At 37.7% G+C, this 19,914-nt stretch overlaps 4 protein-coding genes across 7 annotated transcripts in view; all 4 read left to right on the top strand.

Annotated features, from left to right (window-relative positions):
• Grip (Glutamate receptor interacting protein) overlaps positions 1-10,312 on the top strand; it is an 87,057-nt gene extending 76,745 nt beyond the window's left edge. The window contains exons 1-7 of one of the 2 annotated variants that reach the window (XM_064075906.1): positions 640-1,140; positions 7,252-7,461; positions 7,513-8,416; positions 8,594-9,318; positions 9,375-9,476; positions 9,530-10,050; positions 10,153-10,312. In XM_064075906.1, coding sequence (XP_063931976.1) covers positions 1,008-1,140; positions 7,252-7,461; positions 7,513-8,416; positions 8,594-9,318; positions 9,375-9,476; positions 9,530-10,050; positions 10,153-10,221 — 2,664 coding nt within the window. In that variant the 5' untranslated portion in view covers positions 640-1,007 and the 3' untranslated portion in view covers positions 10,222-10,312. Of the gene's footprint in view, positions 1-639; positions 1,141-7,251; positions 7,462-7,512; positions 8,417-8,593; positions 9,319-9,374; positions 9,477-9,529; positions 10,051-10,152 lie in introns of those variants that run through there. The other variant, XM_064075898.1, reaches the window with a different exon arrangement.
• A 262-nt stretch (positions 10,313-10,574) lies between these two features.
• LOC135135431 (solute carrier family 35 member E1 homolog) lies at positions 10,575-12,361 on the top strand. Its single transcript, XM_064064475.1, has 4 exons — positions 10,575-10,929; positions 10,978-11,312; positions 11,363-11,602; positions 11,653-12,361. Exons 1-4 carry the CDS (start codon positions 10,605-10,607, stop codon positions 11,869-11,871), a joined length of 1,119 nt encoding a protein of 372 aa, XP_063920545.1. The 5' UTR covers positions 10,575-10,604; the 3' UTR covers positions 11,872-12,361.
• An 850-nt stretch (positions 12,362-13,211) lies between these two features.
• On the top strand, positions 13,212-15,944 carry LOC135143880 (sideroflexin-1-3-like). Of its 2 annotated transcripts, XM_064075810.1 has the most exons (7): positions 13,212-13,392; positions 13,448-14,053; positions 14,302-14,761; positions 14,813-15,161; positions 15,212-15,425; positions 15,478-15,662; positions 15,714-15,944. In XM_064075810.1, the coding sequence occupies exons 3-7, from the start codon at positions 14,610-14,612 to the stop codon at positions 15,777-15,779; spliced, it is 966 nt and encodes a 321-aa protein (XP_063931880.1). In that variant the 5' UTR covers positions 13,212-13,392; positions 13,448-14,053; positions 14,302-14,609; the 3' UTR covers positions 15,780-15,944. The 2 variants fall into 2 exon arrangements, with proteins under 2 accessions (XP_063931880.1, XP_063931882.1); XM_064075812.1 differs by lacking the exon at positions 13,448-14,053.
• Positions 15,945-18,497: 2,553 nt separating this feature from the next.
• On the top strand, positions 18,498-19,902 carry LOC135135417 (sideroflexin-1-3-like). 2 transcript variants are annotated; one of them, XM_064064464.1, is made up of 6 exons: positions 18,498-18,563; positions 18,616-18,887; positions 18,928-19,276; positions 19,323-19,536; positions 19,583-19,767; positions 19,814-19,902. In XM_064064464.1, the coding sequence occupies exons 2-6, from the start codon at positions 18,733-18,735 to the stop codon at positions 19,877-19,879; spliced, it is 969 nt and encodes a 322-aa protein (XP_063920534.1). In that variant the 5' UTR covers positions 18,498-18,563; positions 18,616-18,732; the 3' UTR covers positions 19,880-19,902. The 2 variants fall into 2 exon arrangements, with proteins under 2 accessions (XP_063920534.1, XP_063920539.1); XM_064064469.1 differs by having other exon boundaries at positions 18,498-18,887; positions 19,323-19,453; positions 19,511-19,536.
• The last annotated feature ends 12 nt before the right edge of the window (positions 19,903-19,914 follow it).

The following is a 19,914-nucleotide window of genomic DNA, read 5'->3' as shown; positions in this document are numbered from 1 at the left end:
ATAATATGCACTAGAGGATTCTGGCTGTCTAATTTTTGAAAAATTATTTTGAATTATATTAATGTTCTGTCGATATTGTAGGATTTATGTAAATATTTATGTATTATAGTTAAAATAAAAACCTTCTCTTATTTTATCCGAATATATAGAGAAAATTATAGCCTGTTACGGAAAACTGTGGGTATAAAAAGAATAAGGAGAAGTAGACAAACTAAGAAGGTTTAGAGCAGACAAGTTTATGAGTTAAAAGGAAAAGGAACGACGAGTCGGAAAAATATTCAATACAATTGTTTGTTGATGTGTGGTGCCGTCGTGGCCACAAATAATTTAGGCGTCAACTTGGTCCAAATTTCGGCAAATCGGGTCAAAATCAGGCCACGTCGCCGTCCCACACATCCTCCACCAATTTGTGACGATTTTATTATTCCCGCACCTATTTTTGAAAATCCACGTCTGCCTATTAATACCCGCCAGATGTACCAACCCGAAAACGAAAAACTGATAATCCCTAGCCACCTTCGCCCCCCGAGCCCAGGCCATCGCTCTTCACTGTTTATGCGAACACGCAACAAAACTTTAACGATGTTTGTGTTCGGATCCGAACGAAATTAGACGCACATAACAGGTACAAATTAACAGAAAAATGACGAAACTGCTGGTGTGCCAACACACCTAACGTCTTTCCGGCGTCGCGCACCGTCTCTGAAAACTAAGGAGGTTAAAAATAAACAGATTTCGCTATGACTGGCAAGAGGAACGACAACACAACTACTAGAACCCAAAACGCTACTCTCATCTCGCGACGGTGCACCAAAGGCCGCGAATCGCCGAAAAAAGAGAAAAACCTCGCGAAAAGTGCTAATTTCGGAGATTGTTCGCTGGAATGGCGGCAAACAGCAGTTAAAATCGTGTTTAGATTCGCAGCTAATTATAAAGTGGTAAACGTGCTTGCGGGATATATTTAGTCCATTCATTGGGACAATGGACTTGACGATGAGGTGAGCGAGATGTTCTCTTCTTTCAAGCTGTCTTCGCTGAGGCCGAGGGCCAAGAGTCTGTCGGAGGATTCTCCACCGAGCATCCTTTGCAAACCACCAAAGACACCCGTGGGCTCGCCCAAGCAGAAACACCACAAGAAAAGTAGGTAGTTTTGGGAGGGCGGGGCGAGGGGCGGGGCTAGACGCACGTGACACGTGACACTGATTGACTGGTTATGTGATGAGGCTAATTATCTCATTATTCGAGGGTTTTGCAAACGTGGACGCTTTCTTGGCATGCGTTCTTCGACTCTGTGGATTATAATAAACTTTTATTGTTGATATTATTTGGAAGAAAAGGCTCGTTAAAAATTATAAGTAAATAAAACTATCATTATGAACGTAAATCTAAATTATGGTCGTTTTGAGGGCATATTTTTAGCTCTTGTGTGTCACGTTAACGACACTCTTTGATCCTTCTCGTGCTCGCTAGCAAAGAGGGAATTCTTTTCAGACTTCCCCATATGTTGCTACTGGCACTCCTACACTTTCATTTGTTTTCGTTGAATTCTAATAAAAATATTTTATACGTCTGTGTTAAAAGTGGCATCTTTTGACGTGGTTTTGTTGTCGTCTTACTATATCGAGAATTTAAACCAGACGCAGCAAACCTACAGGAATCTATTATATTTACTTTGTTATGCAATAAGAAAGACACAGATTGAAAGAATAAAGAAAAGAAACAAATTGACCTTGAAACATTAACTATATAGACTAATAATTCTACTTCCTGAGTTTAAACTTGTGAATGGCTAATTTCATCTATTCACTCGAAGCGTCACATTTCAAAAATATAAAAACCAAGTTTCCCACTCCATCTGTCTGTCGTCTGTTGTAGGTATATTGGAGATTTTATTAGAAAAATAATCTCTGAAATCACTGGATAGATTGTCGTCAAATTTTAGATGCATTAAGTTCAAATTTATCTGTAAATGTCTAAATGTATCTGTTTATCTAACTTTATTTTTACGTTTTACTTATTATTAATATTATCCTATAAGCGTATTATTAATATTATTATTGTTATATAATTATAATTTTCAGAATGTTGCAAAGACAAACCTACCTAAAATGTAAAAATTCTATGCTTCAATGGTTTATCAGCCTTACTTTAAATGGTATGTAATAAGAAACGTGAGATTACCTACGTAAATTTTTCATGCACTCATTTTTTAGACTTCTTTATACAGTATCTCTCAAAAAAATAATATACTAGATATTATATACCTAATGTCTGTATCGTATTGATAAGAAAATTTTAGATGAAAGGGAACTGACATCAAGTAAGCTTAGCCTTGTAAATTTTTGTAATCATATGGTATATTGTCTTTTCTAAAAAGTGGATGACGTCACTACTATAGTACATTTCAGATAACTCTACATCAAGTTGGCTTTTAACGTATGGACGCACATGCGATGCGGTTTCATCTGAAATCAACTATAGATTTTATTAATAAAATCTAACTTGAAGCATACTCATAACGTGTTTCTTTACTTACAGTTGGATAATCAACCCCTTTCTTATTTTCCGACTGCAAATGGACGAACGGCTACTTTCATGTTTTTCGATGTTTCATGACGCGTAGAGTACGAAAAGAGGTCGTCCGTTTCCTTCTGTCGGTTTGTCTGTGTGTCGTCTGTGTCGATTTTTGTTGAACAGATAATTTCTGAAACTACCGGACCGATTGTTGTCAAACTTTATATGTATGTTAGGATTGTTAGGAATATCGTATAGATGGTAAAACCCCAAAATTTGTCTAATTGTCCCCATTAACAATTTGATGACGTTTCCTCATCATTTTGCGTGTAAAAGTGGTGATTTCTGAATCCTTGATTTCTCTCACAAGTACTTTACAAAATTATGTACAATAGTTTCCAAGTGTTTCATGTAGGCAATATCTCGGTTATGCATCAAATACAGTTTAGAATAGAAAATTTTGGACTTCAGGGTTTCCGTCATTTTGAGAATTTTGATGTAGTCTATGCCTTATTGTCATTTTGGCGTTTGAAGTTTCAAGGATGTATCACGTTGTATCCAGTGTCAGCACACCCGCAATGTTAAAAATTACAAGACTAAAAAAATTAAGTAGTACAATAAAACATATTCAGCTTTTTCGAAAAATTAAAAAAATTGATTTTGTGAAGGCATATTCAAATTAGTTTTTCGTTCATAGAATTTTGTGATGTCGTCATTAACATTTTTGCAAGGACACATATATCAATTTGGATAGATGCAGTCTAATACTAATAGTAACAGTATTGTACCTATTCCTAAATTTTCGGGAACATGGAATGACCTAAACCTAATTTAATCAGTAAAATAAATTGACTCATTCTGTAATTTTTTCAGTATAAATTCTAAACAATATGAATGGAATAATAAATCACAAGTATAAGCTCATCAAATTTTGCACATTTTCGATGGAATTTATTATGTAAATTTGAGATGACGTCATCAGTCTCTTGGAGGGGGTAAACAGATATATTTTGACAAATTTACCGTGTGCAAGTTTTCAAAACATTCGACTTTGCAGTCAATAAAATAAATTAACTAATTCTTTAATTTTTTTCAATCACCCGTACAAGCAATTCTAAAAACTGTTAATGGAATGATGCATCACAAGTATAGACTCATCTATCATATTTTGTATATTTTAAATAGGATTTACTTGACAAAATTTTGAGATGAAGTCATCCATTTTTTTGGGGGATAAACGAATAAATTTTGATTAATGATTTGCCATTATTACAATAACCTGAACACGTTTGTAAGATTTCAGAACATTTGGTGTTGTAGTTTCACAGTTAAATTGCATAATGTTGTTATATCTTTTAATTTCTTTTTTTCTTCCAAAAATCTGGATATCTAGGGTGAAAACTCAACACAGATTCGTACACCACAAGTGCAAGAATATCTTATACATATTCTAAAATAAAAAAAATTATGTATGAAAAATTCTTGTGTCACAATGTTTGTAACCGAACGCCTCCTAAACGGCTTGACCGATTTTTATAAAATTTTTTATGTATATTCGGTAGGTCTGAGAATAGGTCGTAAACTAATTTTTATACCCCTAAGTGATAAGGGTGGCCCACCCAAAAAATTTTTTGCTTATTTTTTGGACAAAATTTTTTATTTTTCACCCTTCTACTACCATTTTTTAATAACGATATTAGTATCTTTACTTGCATAGGCTGATGCGCAATAGGGCTGTGGAATATAATCATTGTGGTACGCTAAATTTTTATGTATAGTCTATAATTTATTTATTTTAATGTAATTTTTCATTTAATTACCAAAATATTCACTAAAAATAATTTATATGGCAAAACGTTTGCCGGGTCCGCTAGTATTGTTATAAATTTTGGTGACGTCGTGATTTTATTGGTGGTGGGGATGATTAGCCAAAATTTGGTGAGCGTTTTACCATCTACATTCTACATGATATTCCTAATGTACACACAAAATTTCACAACAATCGATTCAGTAGTTTCGGAGATTATCTGTCTAATAAAAATCCGGACAGACGGCAGACAAACAGACAGACAGATAGACAGGAAGACAGCCAGACAGACAGACGAAAACGGGAGACCTATTTCTTGGTACCGTAAGGGTTATGAAAGGTCGAGAAAACATAAAAGTAGTGAATCCGCCGATGGACTCGATTACAATACTTCCTTAGCTCGGGAGATAAAAGTCAGGTTACAATACTTAAAAGTATTTTATTACACTCTATGGCAATAGAATGACATTGAAGTCCAGGTTTTTATGCATGCTCGGACTTGTGCTCTGCTCCATGCTCTGTGTGGGTTCGAATCCCATCCTCATCGGATCTCTGAGACCAATTTTTTACTTTAATCCGTAGGAGTTCTCACAACGAAAATAGAATTTACAGAACCAAATACATATAACATGCAAAACTGGTCGAAAGTTGTTTCGACAGAACTTCCCTCGCACCGAAAATACAATGAAACATATCCAGCAATTTTGAGTTGAGTTTTTACTTTACACAATTTTGTGATGACCTCATCAACATTTTTGCAAGGACACTGATTGTGGCAAATTACATACCCCCTAGGAAAATAGAGGGCGGGTGAGCATAGCTAGTATTTGTTAAAATAAGATTGATTTTGGTAAATGACTGAACAATATTGCTTCCTTATAAAACATTATGAATGAAAAAGTTAAACTTAGCCCCGTTCTCTCATTTTTTTTTCTTTAGAAATAAGAAATGAATGTTATAACAAATAAGTAGTATAAAAAAATATTACGATTAAAAGATTTTTTTAACAGCCTACGTTCTATTAGTCCCCATTCTCACTTTACAAAGGAACATATAATTCAACCCGCCCAACCACCCGGCCTCCATTTCAGTGATTCATTTTATCTAGACCGAATAGAAGGTGGAACTTAATTGAAGAGAGATAAAATCGTTAGAATGAGAGGCGGGGCTAGTATCTGCTAAGATAAGATTGATTTTGGTAAATGACATATCCTCTAAGAAAATACAGGGTAGGTGGGAGCGACTAGTACTTGCTAAGTTAAGACTGATTGTGGCAAACGACATACCCTTTATTAAGAAAATAAAGGGGCTTGTACTTGTTAAGATAAGATTGATTTTGGTAAATAACTGAACATTGTTAAGAGTAATCATTGGAATGAAGAGGGGGTGGGTGGGCGTTACTATTGCTTGCTTATAAAAGATTCTGTAGGAAAAAATTACAGTTAGCCCCGCCCACCCACCCGTTCTCTCATTTTTTATATTTTATCGATACACTTTGACCAAACATTTATCATGCTTACAATAACTTTAAAACGTATATAAGATTTCAAATTATTCTATTTTGCAATTCTTGATTTAATCAATAAAATAAATTGACTCAGACATTTTTTTTAAGACACCCCGTATAAGTAAACCTAAAAAATGTGAATCCAGTGATAAATCACAAGTATAGACTCATCATAATTTGCACATTTAAAATAGGATTTATTCAGCAATATTTTGAGGTGACGTCATCAGTTTTTTAGGGAGGATGGGCAAATACATTTTACCAAAAATTTACCATGCTTATGATAACTTTAAAACATCTCCAAGCTTTCAAACCATTCCGTTTTGCAGTTCCTGATTACGCATTCATTAATTTTTTGAGCTACCCTGTATCAGTAAATCTAAAAAATAAGAATTACAAGTATAGAGGCAGCATATTTTGAATTCACCAAAATTTTGAGCTGAAGTCATCAATTTTTTGGAGGGAATAAGTAAATAAATTTTGATTAAAAATTTATCATGCCTATCATCACCTTAAAACATCTGCAAGTTTTTAAAGCATTCGATTTTACAGATTCAAAATTAAATTGCAAAATGTTGTTTTATAACTTTAATTTTTTTTTTCCAAAAATCTGCACGTTTCGTACCTGAGTTATTGTGCCCGAAAGTGTTACATGGGACACCCGGTATACTGGTCACACTCAGAAACAAAAAAATTAGAAATAATTCTAATGTAACTTATAAATTAATATTTGCTCCAGAACGTTTGTTAAATAAAAATGGTTTTTAATGTGTGTTTATAGGGTCTTCATATTAAATGTTTCATAATGACCTATAATATTTTTAAAGCTGCAGATTTCCCACTTCTTAGTAGTGGTAGACAGTTTTAAGGTTTTAATTAGCGTGATTAATATATCATTTGGAGAATAATTATTTCTTGCCATTATACTTGCAGACTTCGAAAGAGACGGAATAAATGAGTGCACACGTGGATGTACGAGTTATTTATGAAAACCCTTTGTTTAAAATGCATAGATATTATTTATATTGCAATATATATCGTATCACGGTCTATTGTAAACCTCGTCTACGTCTCGGTAATATTAGAATTTATGTAAAAAACGCCACTTGTCACATTGCATAATATACTACACACTTTTTCTCGTTTCCTCCGAGGTGACGTTCCTCTCCTAAATCCGTGTCGCGGAAAACCCCGCAAACATCTTGTCACCATCTGCATAATTTCGCACTTCTATATTTTTATTAAATAATAAAACTTTTTAAAGCCAGCGATATTTATCATCTGCTGATTCACACACAACAACCATCTGCTCCCGCCCATAAATAATTTTTTCCTAGAAAAACATCATCGAGTCTCGCGACCTGATTTCGCTCAATTCTCATCAATTAACTCCAACAAACCGTAAATAATGATCTCTTTGAAGGGAACTCGGAATTGGAGGCATGCCCCAGCATCGTGTCACTACGCCCCGGCTCGGTGGCCTTGACCAGCGAACAGTTGGTACCCGGAGACCGCATCTACAGCGTCAACGGGATCAACACGTCGCGGATGCGCCCTGAAGATGTGTCCAAGCTGCTGGAAAACGTCGACGGCAACGCCATGCTCGAAATCCAGTACTCGCTACCCAATTACGGTAAGCTTTCCAGTAACGAAAACTACTTTTCTCACTGGTTGATTGTTTTAGCGTCCCAAAGCTCGCTCTGCGTCACGTCTAAGTTGGCGGAAGTCACCCTGGAGCGCGTGGACGGGTCCTTGGGAATCACGCTGAGAGGTGGAGCTGTGCCGGACCACCCCCATCTCAGCCGACCGCTAGTGATCACGCATGTGCGTCAGAACGGCCCCGCCCACCGCAGTGGTTTAATTAGAGTGGGGGATCGGCTATTAAAGGTGGATCACGAGCAGCTGATCAACAAAACACTCTTAGAAGCGCAGCAGGTGCTTAAAGACAATGCGGCTTTCGCTCTGGCTACGCTAACCATCGAGTACGATGTTAGTATTATGGAATCGGTGAAGTATGCACAAGGCCCTTTACTTGTGGAAATCGACAGACAAACAGAGGAAGATTTTGGGTTGGTTTTGACCAATTGTTGCGAGTTGGGACCCGATGAAATACTCGCAGCGGGATATTTTATAGAACATGTAGTACCAGCGAGTACTGCAGACCGTTGTGGGGCACTAAGTCCTGGTGATCAGCTCCTGGCCGTTGATGACTTGGTTTTGGAGAACTGGAACGGGAGCACTAATGATGCTGAGAGGTTGTTACGAAGGGCGACTAAATTACAAATTTTGCCGTACCATACGGTACAAAGAGCCACCAGGAATTACGTGACGAGTTTTAGTACCTTGAATTCGCGAAGGTCGAGGAATAGGAAGCGTCAGAGTGTGTTTCATAAGTCGTTGGATGGGGATTCCGGGAGTAATTATTGTGGATGTACGGGGAATATGGGAGTCTGTCATCCAGAAACACTCACGACCACCCTAAGTGCAGACCGAGGGTATGGTCTGACAGTTTCCGTAGGAGAACACAGCGAAAATAGAACTGCGGATATCTTGATTTCTAGGATAGCGCAGGATTCGGCAGCTTACAGGTAGGTTTTTAACGGTTCGTGTCTGGGTAAAGCAATAATCAATATATATAAAAAGAAAAGTCTTGTCTCCCTTACTGATTGACTCATCAACCCAAACCCTTGGACCTAGAAAGCTGGAAAATTAACAAATTTTAACTAATGTGCGCCAATTCTTAATAAAGTCATTTTGTCTTTCAGGTGTGGGTGCCTCCAAGTGGGCGACCGCATCATTTCCGTCAACCACCAACCCAACCTCACCCTTCAAGAAATCAACTCAATCCTGGACCTCGGGAACGACTCAAACTCCAAGCTCACCCTTGAAATCGAGTTCGACGTAGCAGACACCATCGTACCCTCCAGTGGTATCTTCACTGTCAAGCTCCCTAAAAGAGGTCCTGGTCTAGGAATCACAATAACGGCTTCAAAAACGCGTCCAGACGAGCCCTTCATTATTTCTGAGATCCGCCGGGGTTCGATAGCCCACAGGATTGGTACTCTCCACGCAGGAGACAGACTTCTCGCTATAGACAACCGTCCTCTGGATCACTTGAGTCTGGAAAGTGCCTTCGACATTCTCCAGACGTCCACCAACGACATCGTCACGCTCAAAATTGAGAAAACAGAAACTGAAAACGCGAATTTGTTTCTTGATAGTGTGGTGTATACCGTGGAACTGCACCGGTACGGGGGGCCTTTAGGGATCACGATTTCTGGAAGCGAGGATTGCCAGGAACCTATAGTTTTGTCGCGATTGACCGAAGGAGGTTTGGCTGAGAAAACGGGAGCGTTGCACGTTGGGGACAGGATTTTAGCTATTAATGGGGAAAGCTTAGAAAACAGACCTCTGAGTGACGCCATTCGTTTACTCCAGACGTCGGGGGATCGAGTCCAGTTGAAAATTGCCAGACATATCAAAAATACAGGTCAGTAGTACAATGTATCCACACCAAAATACCAACAAACCCATTTTTTTTTGCAGAGTCTGCAATCGAAGAAGGCAGATGCACCTACTCCAGTCCTGGGGTGCTAAGTGTTGACAGCGCCGTCCATTCTTGGGACAGCAACGCAAACGACAACCTAGGCATGCGCAAATCACCAATAACGTCACGTGACTAATTTGATGTTTTTTTTTAGATGTAATTAAAGACGAAGAGAGTGTTCTCAGTGAACCCCTTTCCTACCAAGACCCCGACAAACAAAAGAAGCACGATTCTCAACTCCAGTTTTATTCAGATGCCGAGGACATGTTCTGTCCGAGTCCTCTCCCTTTACCTAACTACAGCTTCACCAATACGAATTCGTACGGACAGTCTTCGGCAAACTTCGTGAATCGTCTACAGGGGACTTACAGCAACGAAAGCATACAAGACAATGAGATTTATCACGTGACTTTGTACAAAGACTCCATTTACGATGACTATGGGTTCAGTGTGAGTGATGGCCTGTACGAGAAGGGTGTTTATGTTAACAGGATACGAAAGGGAGGTCCGGCGGATATCGTGGGACTTTTGAAACCTTATGATAGGATCATTCAAGTAAATGACACTAAAACGAAGGATTTTGATTGTTGTTTGACAGTGCCTTTGATTGCATCGGCGGGGGATAGAATAGAGTTGCTTATCGCGAGGAATCCATATTTGAATTTCACTGAAAGGGTGAGTGCATATTGATTTTTTACGTCTGAGATAGATTGGCAACACTGTAAACTTTTACCACTTTTCATAAAGAAATATTATAATCATTGGAAATGTTTGCAGGATCACCAGGACAGCGTTTCAAAGAAGTCCTTCCCAACCAACCAAAACACAATAACTAAGACTTTATAATTTATACAGCAATAATTCCACAATGTCAATAAATATATTTATTTTTTATCATGTAACGTACTCTTGTGTAAACATAAAAATAAAAAAAGAAGCGCCATCTGTCGGTTTTTTTTCTGACTGAAACACCCAACTATCAATTACGTCAGTGTAATGTGACATTTTCAACACTGAATTACGGACGCGTACGCCACTGGAATGTAAATCAGCGAAAGCGCCCATGCCCCAATTAACCAACCCATTCCGTGTCATAGACCACAATTTTTACTTTCACTCAAAACTAGTGACTTTTACGTTACATACCGTTACGTTGTCGCCGTCCTCGACTGTGATTGGTTACATGCCATCTGGCAAGTGACAGCGCATTGACAGTCGTGAGTGCCAGCATGGCTGACCGCAAACACACGAAAGAAGTTCTCACCGTATTATTTTTGTGTGTTTTATGGTACGTGGTCAGTTCCAGCAACAATGTCATCGGAAAAACCTTACTCAACGATTTCCCGTATCCCATGACGATGACAATGGTCCAGCTGCTGTCAATCACCCTTTTTAGTGGCCCCCTGTTTAACTTATGGGGGATCAGAAAGTATGTAGATATTTCTTGGAGATATTATTTTACGATAATAGTCCCTCTGGCGTTTGGGAAATTCATAGCGTCCGTATTTTCACATGTCAGTATTTGGAAAGTCCCAGTGTCCTACGCGCACACAGGTTTGAGGTTAGGTTTAAGATAACATATGTTGACATTTTTTTTTGTAGTGAAAGCAACGATGCCGCTTTTTACAGTTGTTCTCTCTAGAGTCCTGATGAAGGAGAAGCAGACGCTTAAAGTTTACATAAGCCTAATTCCTATAATTGCGGGTGTAGCTATAGCCACAATCACTGAAATCAGCTTCGATAGTATTGGGTTAGTTAGCGCTTTAGTGGCTACAATGGGGTTTTCTCTGATGAATATATTCTCGAAAAAAGTGTTACATGACACGAATGTACACCACTTAAGGTTGTTACACATTTTAGGAAGACTTGCCCTTCTTATGTTCCTTCCAGTTTGGGTTCTTGTAGATATGTTTAGACTACTGAAGGATGATTCAGTCGTAAGTACTGCGTGTTTGACGGTATGTCTATCTAAAAAATAAAATTCCAGAAATATCACGACTATCGCGTCATTGGTTTACTCATAATGGATGGAATTTTGAACTGGCTACAAAATATTATTGCCTTTAGTGTCCTATCACTAGTAACTCCTTTGACCTATGCAGTCGCCAATGCCAGTAAAAGAATCTTCGTTATCGCAGTTTCATTATTTATTTTAGGCAATCCTGTGACTGGTACTAACGTTTTCGGTATGCTGTTAGCAATATTTGGTGTTCTTTTCTACAATAAGGTATGTTTCAATAACTTGAAACTTTTAAAAACTATAAGGAACAATTTTAGGCGAAATACGACGCTAAACAGGTTGAAAAGAAGCAAGGTTTGCTTCCTTTCAGTCAAAATAGTTGGCAGGACCAGACAGGGTACACCATTCTCCAAAATGGTGATGCTAAAAAACCGTCAAATGGTTTTGTAGCCAACGGGACTGTCATGAACGGCTCAAATAATAATTCGTTTATCTACAATTCTAAGTCTAGCAGTAGTAATTTATTGTTTGTGTGAAATAAGCTTAGCTGTATTTCTTATTGTTCATGATAGGATTAAATCCTGATAGCAATACTGACGTTAAAATTCATAAGTAAAGTATTAAAAGTGATCTGTGCGATTTATATGGAGATGAGCTAGTCACAAAGTGCTTAAATAATTTTGTTTGCTCATTTTTTTATTTCAAATAAAATGGTGAATATTTAATTCGCGCTTGTCAGGTGTAAATTTAAAGATTCACGAGAATCGTTAGGATGATAAGGAAAAGTGCAAATTGTTGCTCCTTTGATATATTTTTTTAAATTATTTATTGTAGTTGAGGAATCTTTTCAATTGCGTTATTTAATTAAATGTATATAGCTAATTAAATCAATTGTACCTAATTAACTGTACATATAATTTATTATGTATACATTTTATTTATGTACTCAGTGCAGTATTGTATATTCTCGATGATTGAAAATGTACATAAACAACGTTACGAAAATATAGTCATATTTTTTTATAAGGTTTTGCGTTTTTGAACAGTCGTGCGGTTTCGGACAGTTTCGGAACTCACCGGAACACTTTCTTTGATCATGAATTTTAAAAATTGCAAGTGTTCAGGTTTTTATGTAACTTGGAAATGTTTTTATGTAACTTGGAAATTTTTCCAGTGTTCTAGTTTGGAAGTGATGTCAAAAATAAATACTAAGCTTACGTAACTGCAATTAATAAAAAACGCCCTTAAGTTGGGGCCCACCCCAATAACCACCAGGAGAATAACTTAAAATCCACTGGCAACTGGAGGAGTTGCAGTGGGCCGTGATGTACGCCGTTTGGTTGGTATCACTGAAGAAAATGACATCAATTTCAAACGCGTCACAGTTTAACTTGTCAGTTGACAAAATTACAGGATTTGCTTTGGTTGTCATACATGGATCTTTTGGCTCGATGAGAAGTTCAATAGACGGAAAAGCTTAAAAAACTGTGTGAGTTTATGCGATTGTCAGTTGTAGAAATAAGGCTTATGCACAAGCGGAACTGTTGAAATCTTATTGAAGCAAACAGATTTTGTATAATGAAGCAATTAAAACAACAATCGATTTTAAATAAAATGAAATTGATATAGGTACGTTTTGGATTGAGTATCCGTTTTATTTGAGTATAAATTTTAACTACATGACAAATATAAAACTGTACGCTGTAGAAAGACACAGAATATCGTCAATTCCCTACCAATAATTATTGTGCTTTTAAAAAATTAACATCGACTGTAAAATTAGATTTAATTTTAAAAACATACTAATAAGATGAATAAATAATATTATTAATATAACTGGTACGAAAACAAAACAACAAACTTATAGAGTCACTAGACCCCGTTTTGCTTTCGGATGTTTTTGGTTTCATTTGTGGAGAATATTCTCCGCGATTTTACGACATAAGTAATGTAATAATTAAGTGTCCGTCATTTCGATGACGTCATGGGCCACTTGCATTTTGATAAGAGCTGGTGTTTCAACAGAATATACGGAAGTTTCTAGTGTTAGTTATGTGGTGAGTAAAATTTGGAGAGAGGTAAACAAAAATGGGTTGTCTGTAAATTTTGTAGTCAGCAACTACCGCTTCACTGTCATATATTTTTTTTCTTGCCCCACAACAGTGTAGGAATTGTAAAAAATGGGTTTCTGTTACGACAACTTACGACTGTACGGAGTTAAAGCATTCAGGATAATTTTTCATCGAGACTGCAAATAAAGAGAAACCATTTTGACCAAATTTGGAGCATACATCATGTTTCAATTTTTAAATCCATAATTGCCACGTTCATTGTATAAAGACTTAATTTTATCGAATTTCTTTTGCATTTCAACAATTCCAGTATTAATAGTTGCATAAAATTTACAAAGTGAAAGTTTAGATTAAAATTACCACGCCTGTTCAACTAATCGTAGAGCTGGAATAAACATGTGCAGTCAGTTGATAAACAAAACATAAATCCAGTGTATTGCAAACGAACAGTCCGTCTCAGCGTGACCTAGGTGTCAACAAACACGTTTAGAAATGCGGTTTTTAATGTTTTCTCAAATCGGTTGTGATACTAACCACCCGGCTTATGTCAAGGCTTACTACAATACAAGAAGTTTTCGATAATACGATATAGATTGCGATAATTGGGTCGATTATCGATCAACAGGATCCCTGATCTGATTTCAGTGTAAGCAAACTTGCTTAAACATCACAATTTATTTTCGTTGGCGTCATATGTGTATTCTCTATTATAAATCTAAAGCAATACATATTTTCTATCAAGAAACTAGCGCTAATCAGTCGCTGTATATACTTCCACTTATCGCAAAAATAAGGTCACTCTTACATCACAGATAGAAGTTGTTGTAGAAAAAATGTGTAGATAACAATTATTCCCGTTATCAGTAGTTGCATAAGTGTGAGTTCTTTTTCCAGACTCGAATCACTTTTTGGTCAATTTCCGGTCGACAAAAATAAATTTAGGAAATTAGAATTACAAAAATCCATCGATAATTCGGCGTCGGCGCCTGTAATCTCGTGAAACGAGTGAACATTTTCGTTTAGCCGGTGTAACCTCACACAGCAATATCAAAGTTCAATAAGATAGTCCCTATCAACAGTGTTAAAACCAATCAAGGCCATCCGTGAACGAAAATTTGCTTAACAAACTAGTTCCAGTTATTAGCATATAATGCGTGGATGTGTAAGAACTTTGTTGTAAGTCAAAATCCAAACTCGCCGAAATGGACATCAACGTGAATATTGACCAACCTCGATACGACCAAGAAACTTACACAGGAAGAGCCAAACACTTCTTCTTGACCACTAATCCTCTGAACGTGTTTGTGACCAACGCCCAGCTGGAAAACGCTCGAACTTTGGTAATCAAATACAGGTAAACAATCTATTCGATGTTTACGCTTTTTTTATTTATGGGTGAATATAGAAACAGGCAACCTCTTCCCGCTGGAACTACCGAAGAAGAGTTATGGAGGGCGAAAACTCTCTACGATTCCGCTTTTCACCCCGACACCGGCGAAAAAATGAACATCATAGGCCGCATGTCCGCCCAAGTCCCCATGAATATGATGATAACTGGAGGAATGATGACATTCTACAAGTCAACACCAGCTGTAATTTTCTGGCAGTGGTTCAATCAGTCCTTTAATGCTCTAGTCAATTATACAAACAGAAGCGGCGATGCCACTTTTACAGAAAAACAAATCGCTACTTCGTACGTGTTAGCGACGGGAGGAGCTGTGGCTACAGCGCTTAGTTTAAATCGACTGTGTAAGGTGAGTAGAAAACGGTACATTTGGACGAAAGTTCTGATTGGTTGTTGTAGAATGCACCGCCCCTTTTAGGCCGGTTGGTACCACTGGTCGCGGTCGCTGCTGCCAATTGTATCAACATCCCGTTGATGAGATCGCGGGAATTACAAGAAGGAACACCAGTATATGACGCTAATAATAATAAATTAGGGTATTCGAAGAAAGCGGCACAGGAGGGGATTACTCAGGTCGTCTTTAGTAGGGTGTGTATGGCCACACCCGGGATGAGTGAGTTCGTTAGTGTGACAAAGTGAACATTTGCAGTGACTTTTTATTTTAGTGTTCACTCCTATTCTTATGAATTATTTGGAGAAAAGGGGAACGCTGCATAGATACCCCTGGATTAATTTACCCGTGCAGGTGGGCTTCGTGGGGTTGTGTCTGACGTTTGCGACACCTCTAGCCTGTGCTTTCTTTAAACAGAAAGCACAAATTGCATACAAGAAACTAGAACCGGAAATAAGGGTAATAAGTGATTTTTGTCTATGGATAATTAGTGCTTTGGTTGTTTTATAGGATGAAGCTGATAAGCTATATGGTGCATCCCCTCCAGAGTACGTCTTCTATAATAAAGGGCTCTAAACGACAATCCGATGACTGACTGCCAGATTCTTCTAGTTTTTATGCTTCACAATATGTGAAAGTGTTGACAATAATATATCATTCCGAAGGCTGTTTTCCAAAACTGTAGCTACATGTTGACACTGGTTACCTAAGTCGTACAATAAAGTATAGTTTTGTTTGAAAGGTTGTATGTTGTAACAATCCAAAATAATTTATTGCACCCTATAGTTATATATTAATTTATTACGTTGTGAAACAAAAATGGGCTGTGTTCACAGACGCGTATGCTGAAAAGAGAATGAAACGAAACAAATGTTATCTTACTCCTGAGAATACCCCTAACATCCTAAAAATAAAAAGACATTTTTTAGTCACACATAACAGAAAGTGGTTGCAATATTTTTAATTCTTTGGATGAATTTATGGACTTCTAATTCAGGTGATTGATGTTTAATGTCGACAGATTAAAAGTTCGCAGAGGGCGCCATGTGCTCTAGGTGTGGATATGCGCATCTTCGGATGGGGTCATGAAACACTCATTTTGAATTAAATTGTATTGACCGAGCGCCGTAATGCCTGCCCATGACGTCACTAATATCCACCCTTTTAAAATCAACCAGTGGCGTTGTAGTGAGCACAAAATAAAATTCACAGCCGACTGAAACTGGATTGCAAGAAGTACGGTGGTCGACATGTAACTGAAATTTCAATTGAAGGCAGAGAAAAAAAATCAAAATCAGAAAAATAAATTCCATAACGTAGGCAACCATACATATGTAGCGGAATTTAAACCCTCGGTTTGGGGTAGCGGATTTGGAATGCGGAAGAGGTGGAAAAAATTCTGCAGTTGGATGGGCGGTTCCGAGAGCGTGTTTTAACCCGCTTTTTGCGAGCTGAAACACGTGTTAAAAAGTGATACGAAATTTTGTTTGTAAATTTCACCAGAGGGCAATTGTTGAACCAAAATGAATCGCATTCAATGTTACAGTCCACCTTTAACGAGTGCAATTAGTTTAAGATCAATTTATGAACGATTTTTTAATCTGAAATGTGTTCACAGATTTTCTCTCTCCAGAATGAAGGCTAAACAATTTGCACTCGATATTGTGGTGCCCCAGTTTGAATTCAATTGCGCTCTGAGAGAAAAAACACCAACGCTGTGAAATCGCACTTGAATATTTTGAATTTACAAATTAAATTAACAAAATCGTTAAACATAATAAGCATTCACGTTCGGTAGAAGTAGCTAACAGAAAGTTTTCTGTGGTTAAGTTGCAATCTTAAGATCACTAGAAATTAAAGATTGGTATCAACTGTCTAATTTTGTAATTCAAATGTCAAATCTGAATTGTCTGGAAAAAAACGAAGTTTTTCTAATTTCAACACGCTTCGTTTGAAGAAAATCCTTAAATACAGCGTGGAAACAATTTCCACAAAAGTGGTCACGAGAAAGCCCATTTTAAAGGAAAAGAAACAAGAAATATTTCGTGGTTTTCAAAAAATTACAGAGAAAAATAGACAATCTTTGGGTAAAACGCAAACAGTTAAACTGGTGGCAGAAATATTTTCCGTAAAGTTCGCTGGTGTTCTCGAGTGTTTTTCGAATTTTAAAATAATACCGATACAACGGCGTCGGTGCCATTAATATTATACTCAGAATCAGAAAGACGACTGCCCAGATTTATATACCTACATGCTTTGTTGGGTCCGCCCTACAATTGGTTTTTAATTTTATATAATCGTTATTGTTTTGTAAACGCGAAAATACTCGGCTTGGAGAATAATTGTACGTAATACACGTATAAATTTAGATTTCCGAAGGCGAAGTTTTTCACATTAAATAGCTACCAGAATCAAATTTCTAAAGCGGTATCTCTAATTGCGTGATAGTGGTGAAGATTTACTTTTCATTTTCTTGGATGAGACATGGATATACCAAAACGAATCCATGGTAAAATTGTGGATCCATGATGATGACATCGAAGCTTGTCCTCCTAAAATAACTAGTGAAGGGAAAAGATTCACAATTTTACATGCGGGTTGCTCTTTGGGCTTTTAGAGGGATACAATTTTCTCCTGGATTCAAAAATAGATTCAGCAGATCACCACAAAACCATCACATTTTCGATATTTGATATTTACTTACTTACATGTCACATTTTTGATACCTACTTTCTGACATTCCAATTATACATTATACACTAGAACAATTATGCCCGCAGTTACACAGCTTAAAAAAAAAAGTTACCAAATCTAGTTACATCTACCGAACGTGAATTCCTTATAGGCTATTATATTCAACTTCAATTAGAGTGGTCTGGGGAATTAGTGAATGCCAATCTTTAAGTTGGTTGTTGGTGAGGGGTTGTTAATGGTAATTAATGCACGGGAAAGACTTCGTTTTGGTTTTGATGCGTCACTTGTAATTAATTAAGCGTCTTTTTATCTGAAATGTTGTGAAGTTTCGCCAATGTTAAAGCATGGTGTTAATGTTTGTTTATTATTTATAAATTCACAGCACATAATAAGATTTTTAATTGTTCTTGGTTCTAACACAATTTAACAGTCATGAAATTGTTCATATAAACCACTGTTAAGAAATTTACTTATTCAGGCTTCAATCTCTTGTTTATCAAGTTATTATAACTAAGGTTTCTGGGTGTTTTAATTGTTACGTTATAGCACATTTCTTAATTTCTCACTCTAGATTGGTAGTAGTTCATTTATGACATTAAACTGATCTAAACGTTAGTCCATTTTGAAAGACTGAGTAAAGAGTAAATATGCGGCAGGTTTTTTTGGGTATAAAAATGTGTTGTTGAAATGAAAAAGTACCTGGATCGCTATATTTTAGTGAGCAATTATGATTAGAAATGCGAAGTGTTCCTACATTTTATAAAATATGTCATCTAACCGTCACCTCCATGTCAATCTCTTCCCTCATTGTATGACCACAAAATGATCAAAAACAATGCCTGCCATAAACATCGACATCGAAAAGCCTCGCTACGACCAAAACACTTTCATCGGTCGCGCCAAACACTTCTTCCTTACAACTAACCCCTTAAACATCTTCGCCACCAGCCGACAACTCGAAGACGCCAAGTCCCTAGTCACCAAATATAGGTAAACCTCAACCCAACTCTTTTCCATTAACCCTCCGCAGATTGAAACACCCTCTTCCTCCTGGTACCACCGAAGACGATTTATGGAGAGCCAAAATCCTCTACGACTCAGCTTTCCACCCCGACACCGGCGAAAAAATGTTCCTTCTAGGGCGCATGTCAGCTCAAGTACCCATGAACATGCTAATCACTGGAGGCCTCCTCGCTTTCTACAACACCACCAGCGGTGTTCTCTTCTGGCAGTGGTTCAACCAATCCTTCAACGCCATGGTTAACTACACAAACAGAAGCGGAGATGCCACTTTCACAGGCAAGCAAGTCGCGAGTTCGTACGTTTTCGCCACCACCGCAGCGGTCACAACAGCGCTCAGTTTAAACCGGTTATGTAGGGTAAGTGGTGGGGGTTTGAAGCGCTTGTTTTGATTGGGCGTTACAGAACGCTCCGCCTCTTGTGGGCCGGCTGACGCCGCTAGCAGCGTGCGCGGCAGCCAATTGCGTCAATATACCGTTAATGCGAGCGCAGGAACTAACCAATGGGACACCGGTCTTTGACGCTGAAAGAAATAGGTTAGGGAATTCGAAACGGGCGGCGCGAACTGGTATCGCACAGGTTTGTTTCAGTAGGATTAGTATGGCAGTGCCTGGAATGAGTAAGTGTTGACGAGGATTGAGTGGGTTTTATTTGGGCTGTTTTAGCGCTGACGCCGGTGCTTATGGACTATTTGGAGAAAAGGGGCGTTTTGAAGAGGTACCCGTGGATAAATTTGCCAGTACAGACGGCTTTTTGCGGTGTGGTGCTGATATTCACGACGCCACTGGCCTGTGCATTTTTTAAGCAGAAGGCGCAAATAGCTTACAGGAAGTTAGAACCTGAGCTGAAGGTAAAGAGATTTTTGTGTGACTTGGTGGAACCTTGGATTGTTGCAGGAGCAATTAGATAAAAAGTTTGGGGATCATCCGCCAGAATATGTGTATTACAATAAAGGTCTTTAAATAAGGACAGATGTGACGCCTACAATAAAGCATAA

The sequence above is a fragment of the Zophobas morio genome, unplaced genomic scaffold (assembly GCF_036711695.1).
Source record: "Zophobas morio isolate AGI-343-1 ecotype UQ-CSIRO unplaced genomic scaffold, CSIRO_AGI_Zmor_V1 ptg000004l, whole genome shotgun sequence".
Taxonomy (NCBI): Eukaryota; Metazoa; Arthropoda; class Insecta; order Coleoptera; family Tenebrionidae; genus Zophobas; species Zophobas morio.
Note: the sequence above shows the minus strand (reverse complement) of the source record. Positions and strands in the feature narration are given on the sequence as shown.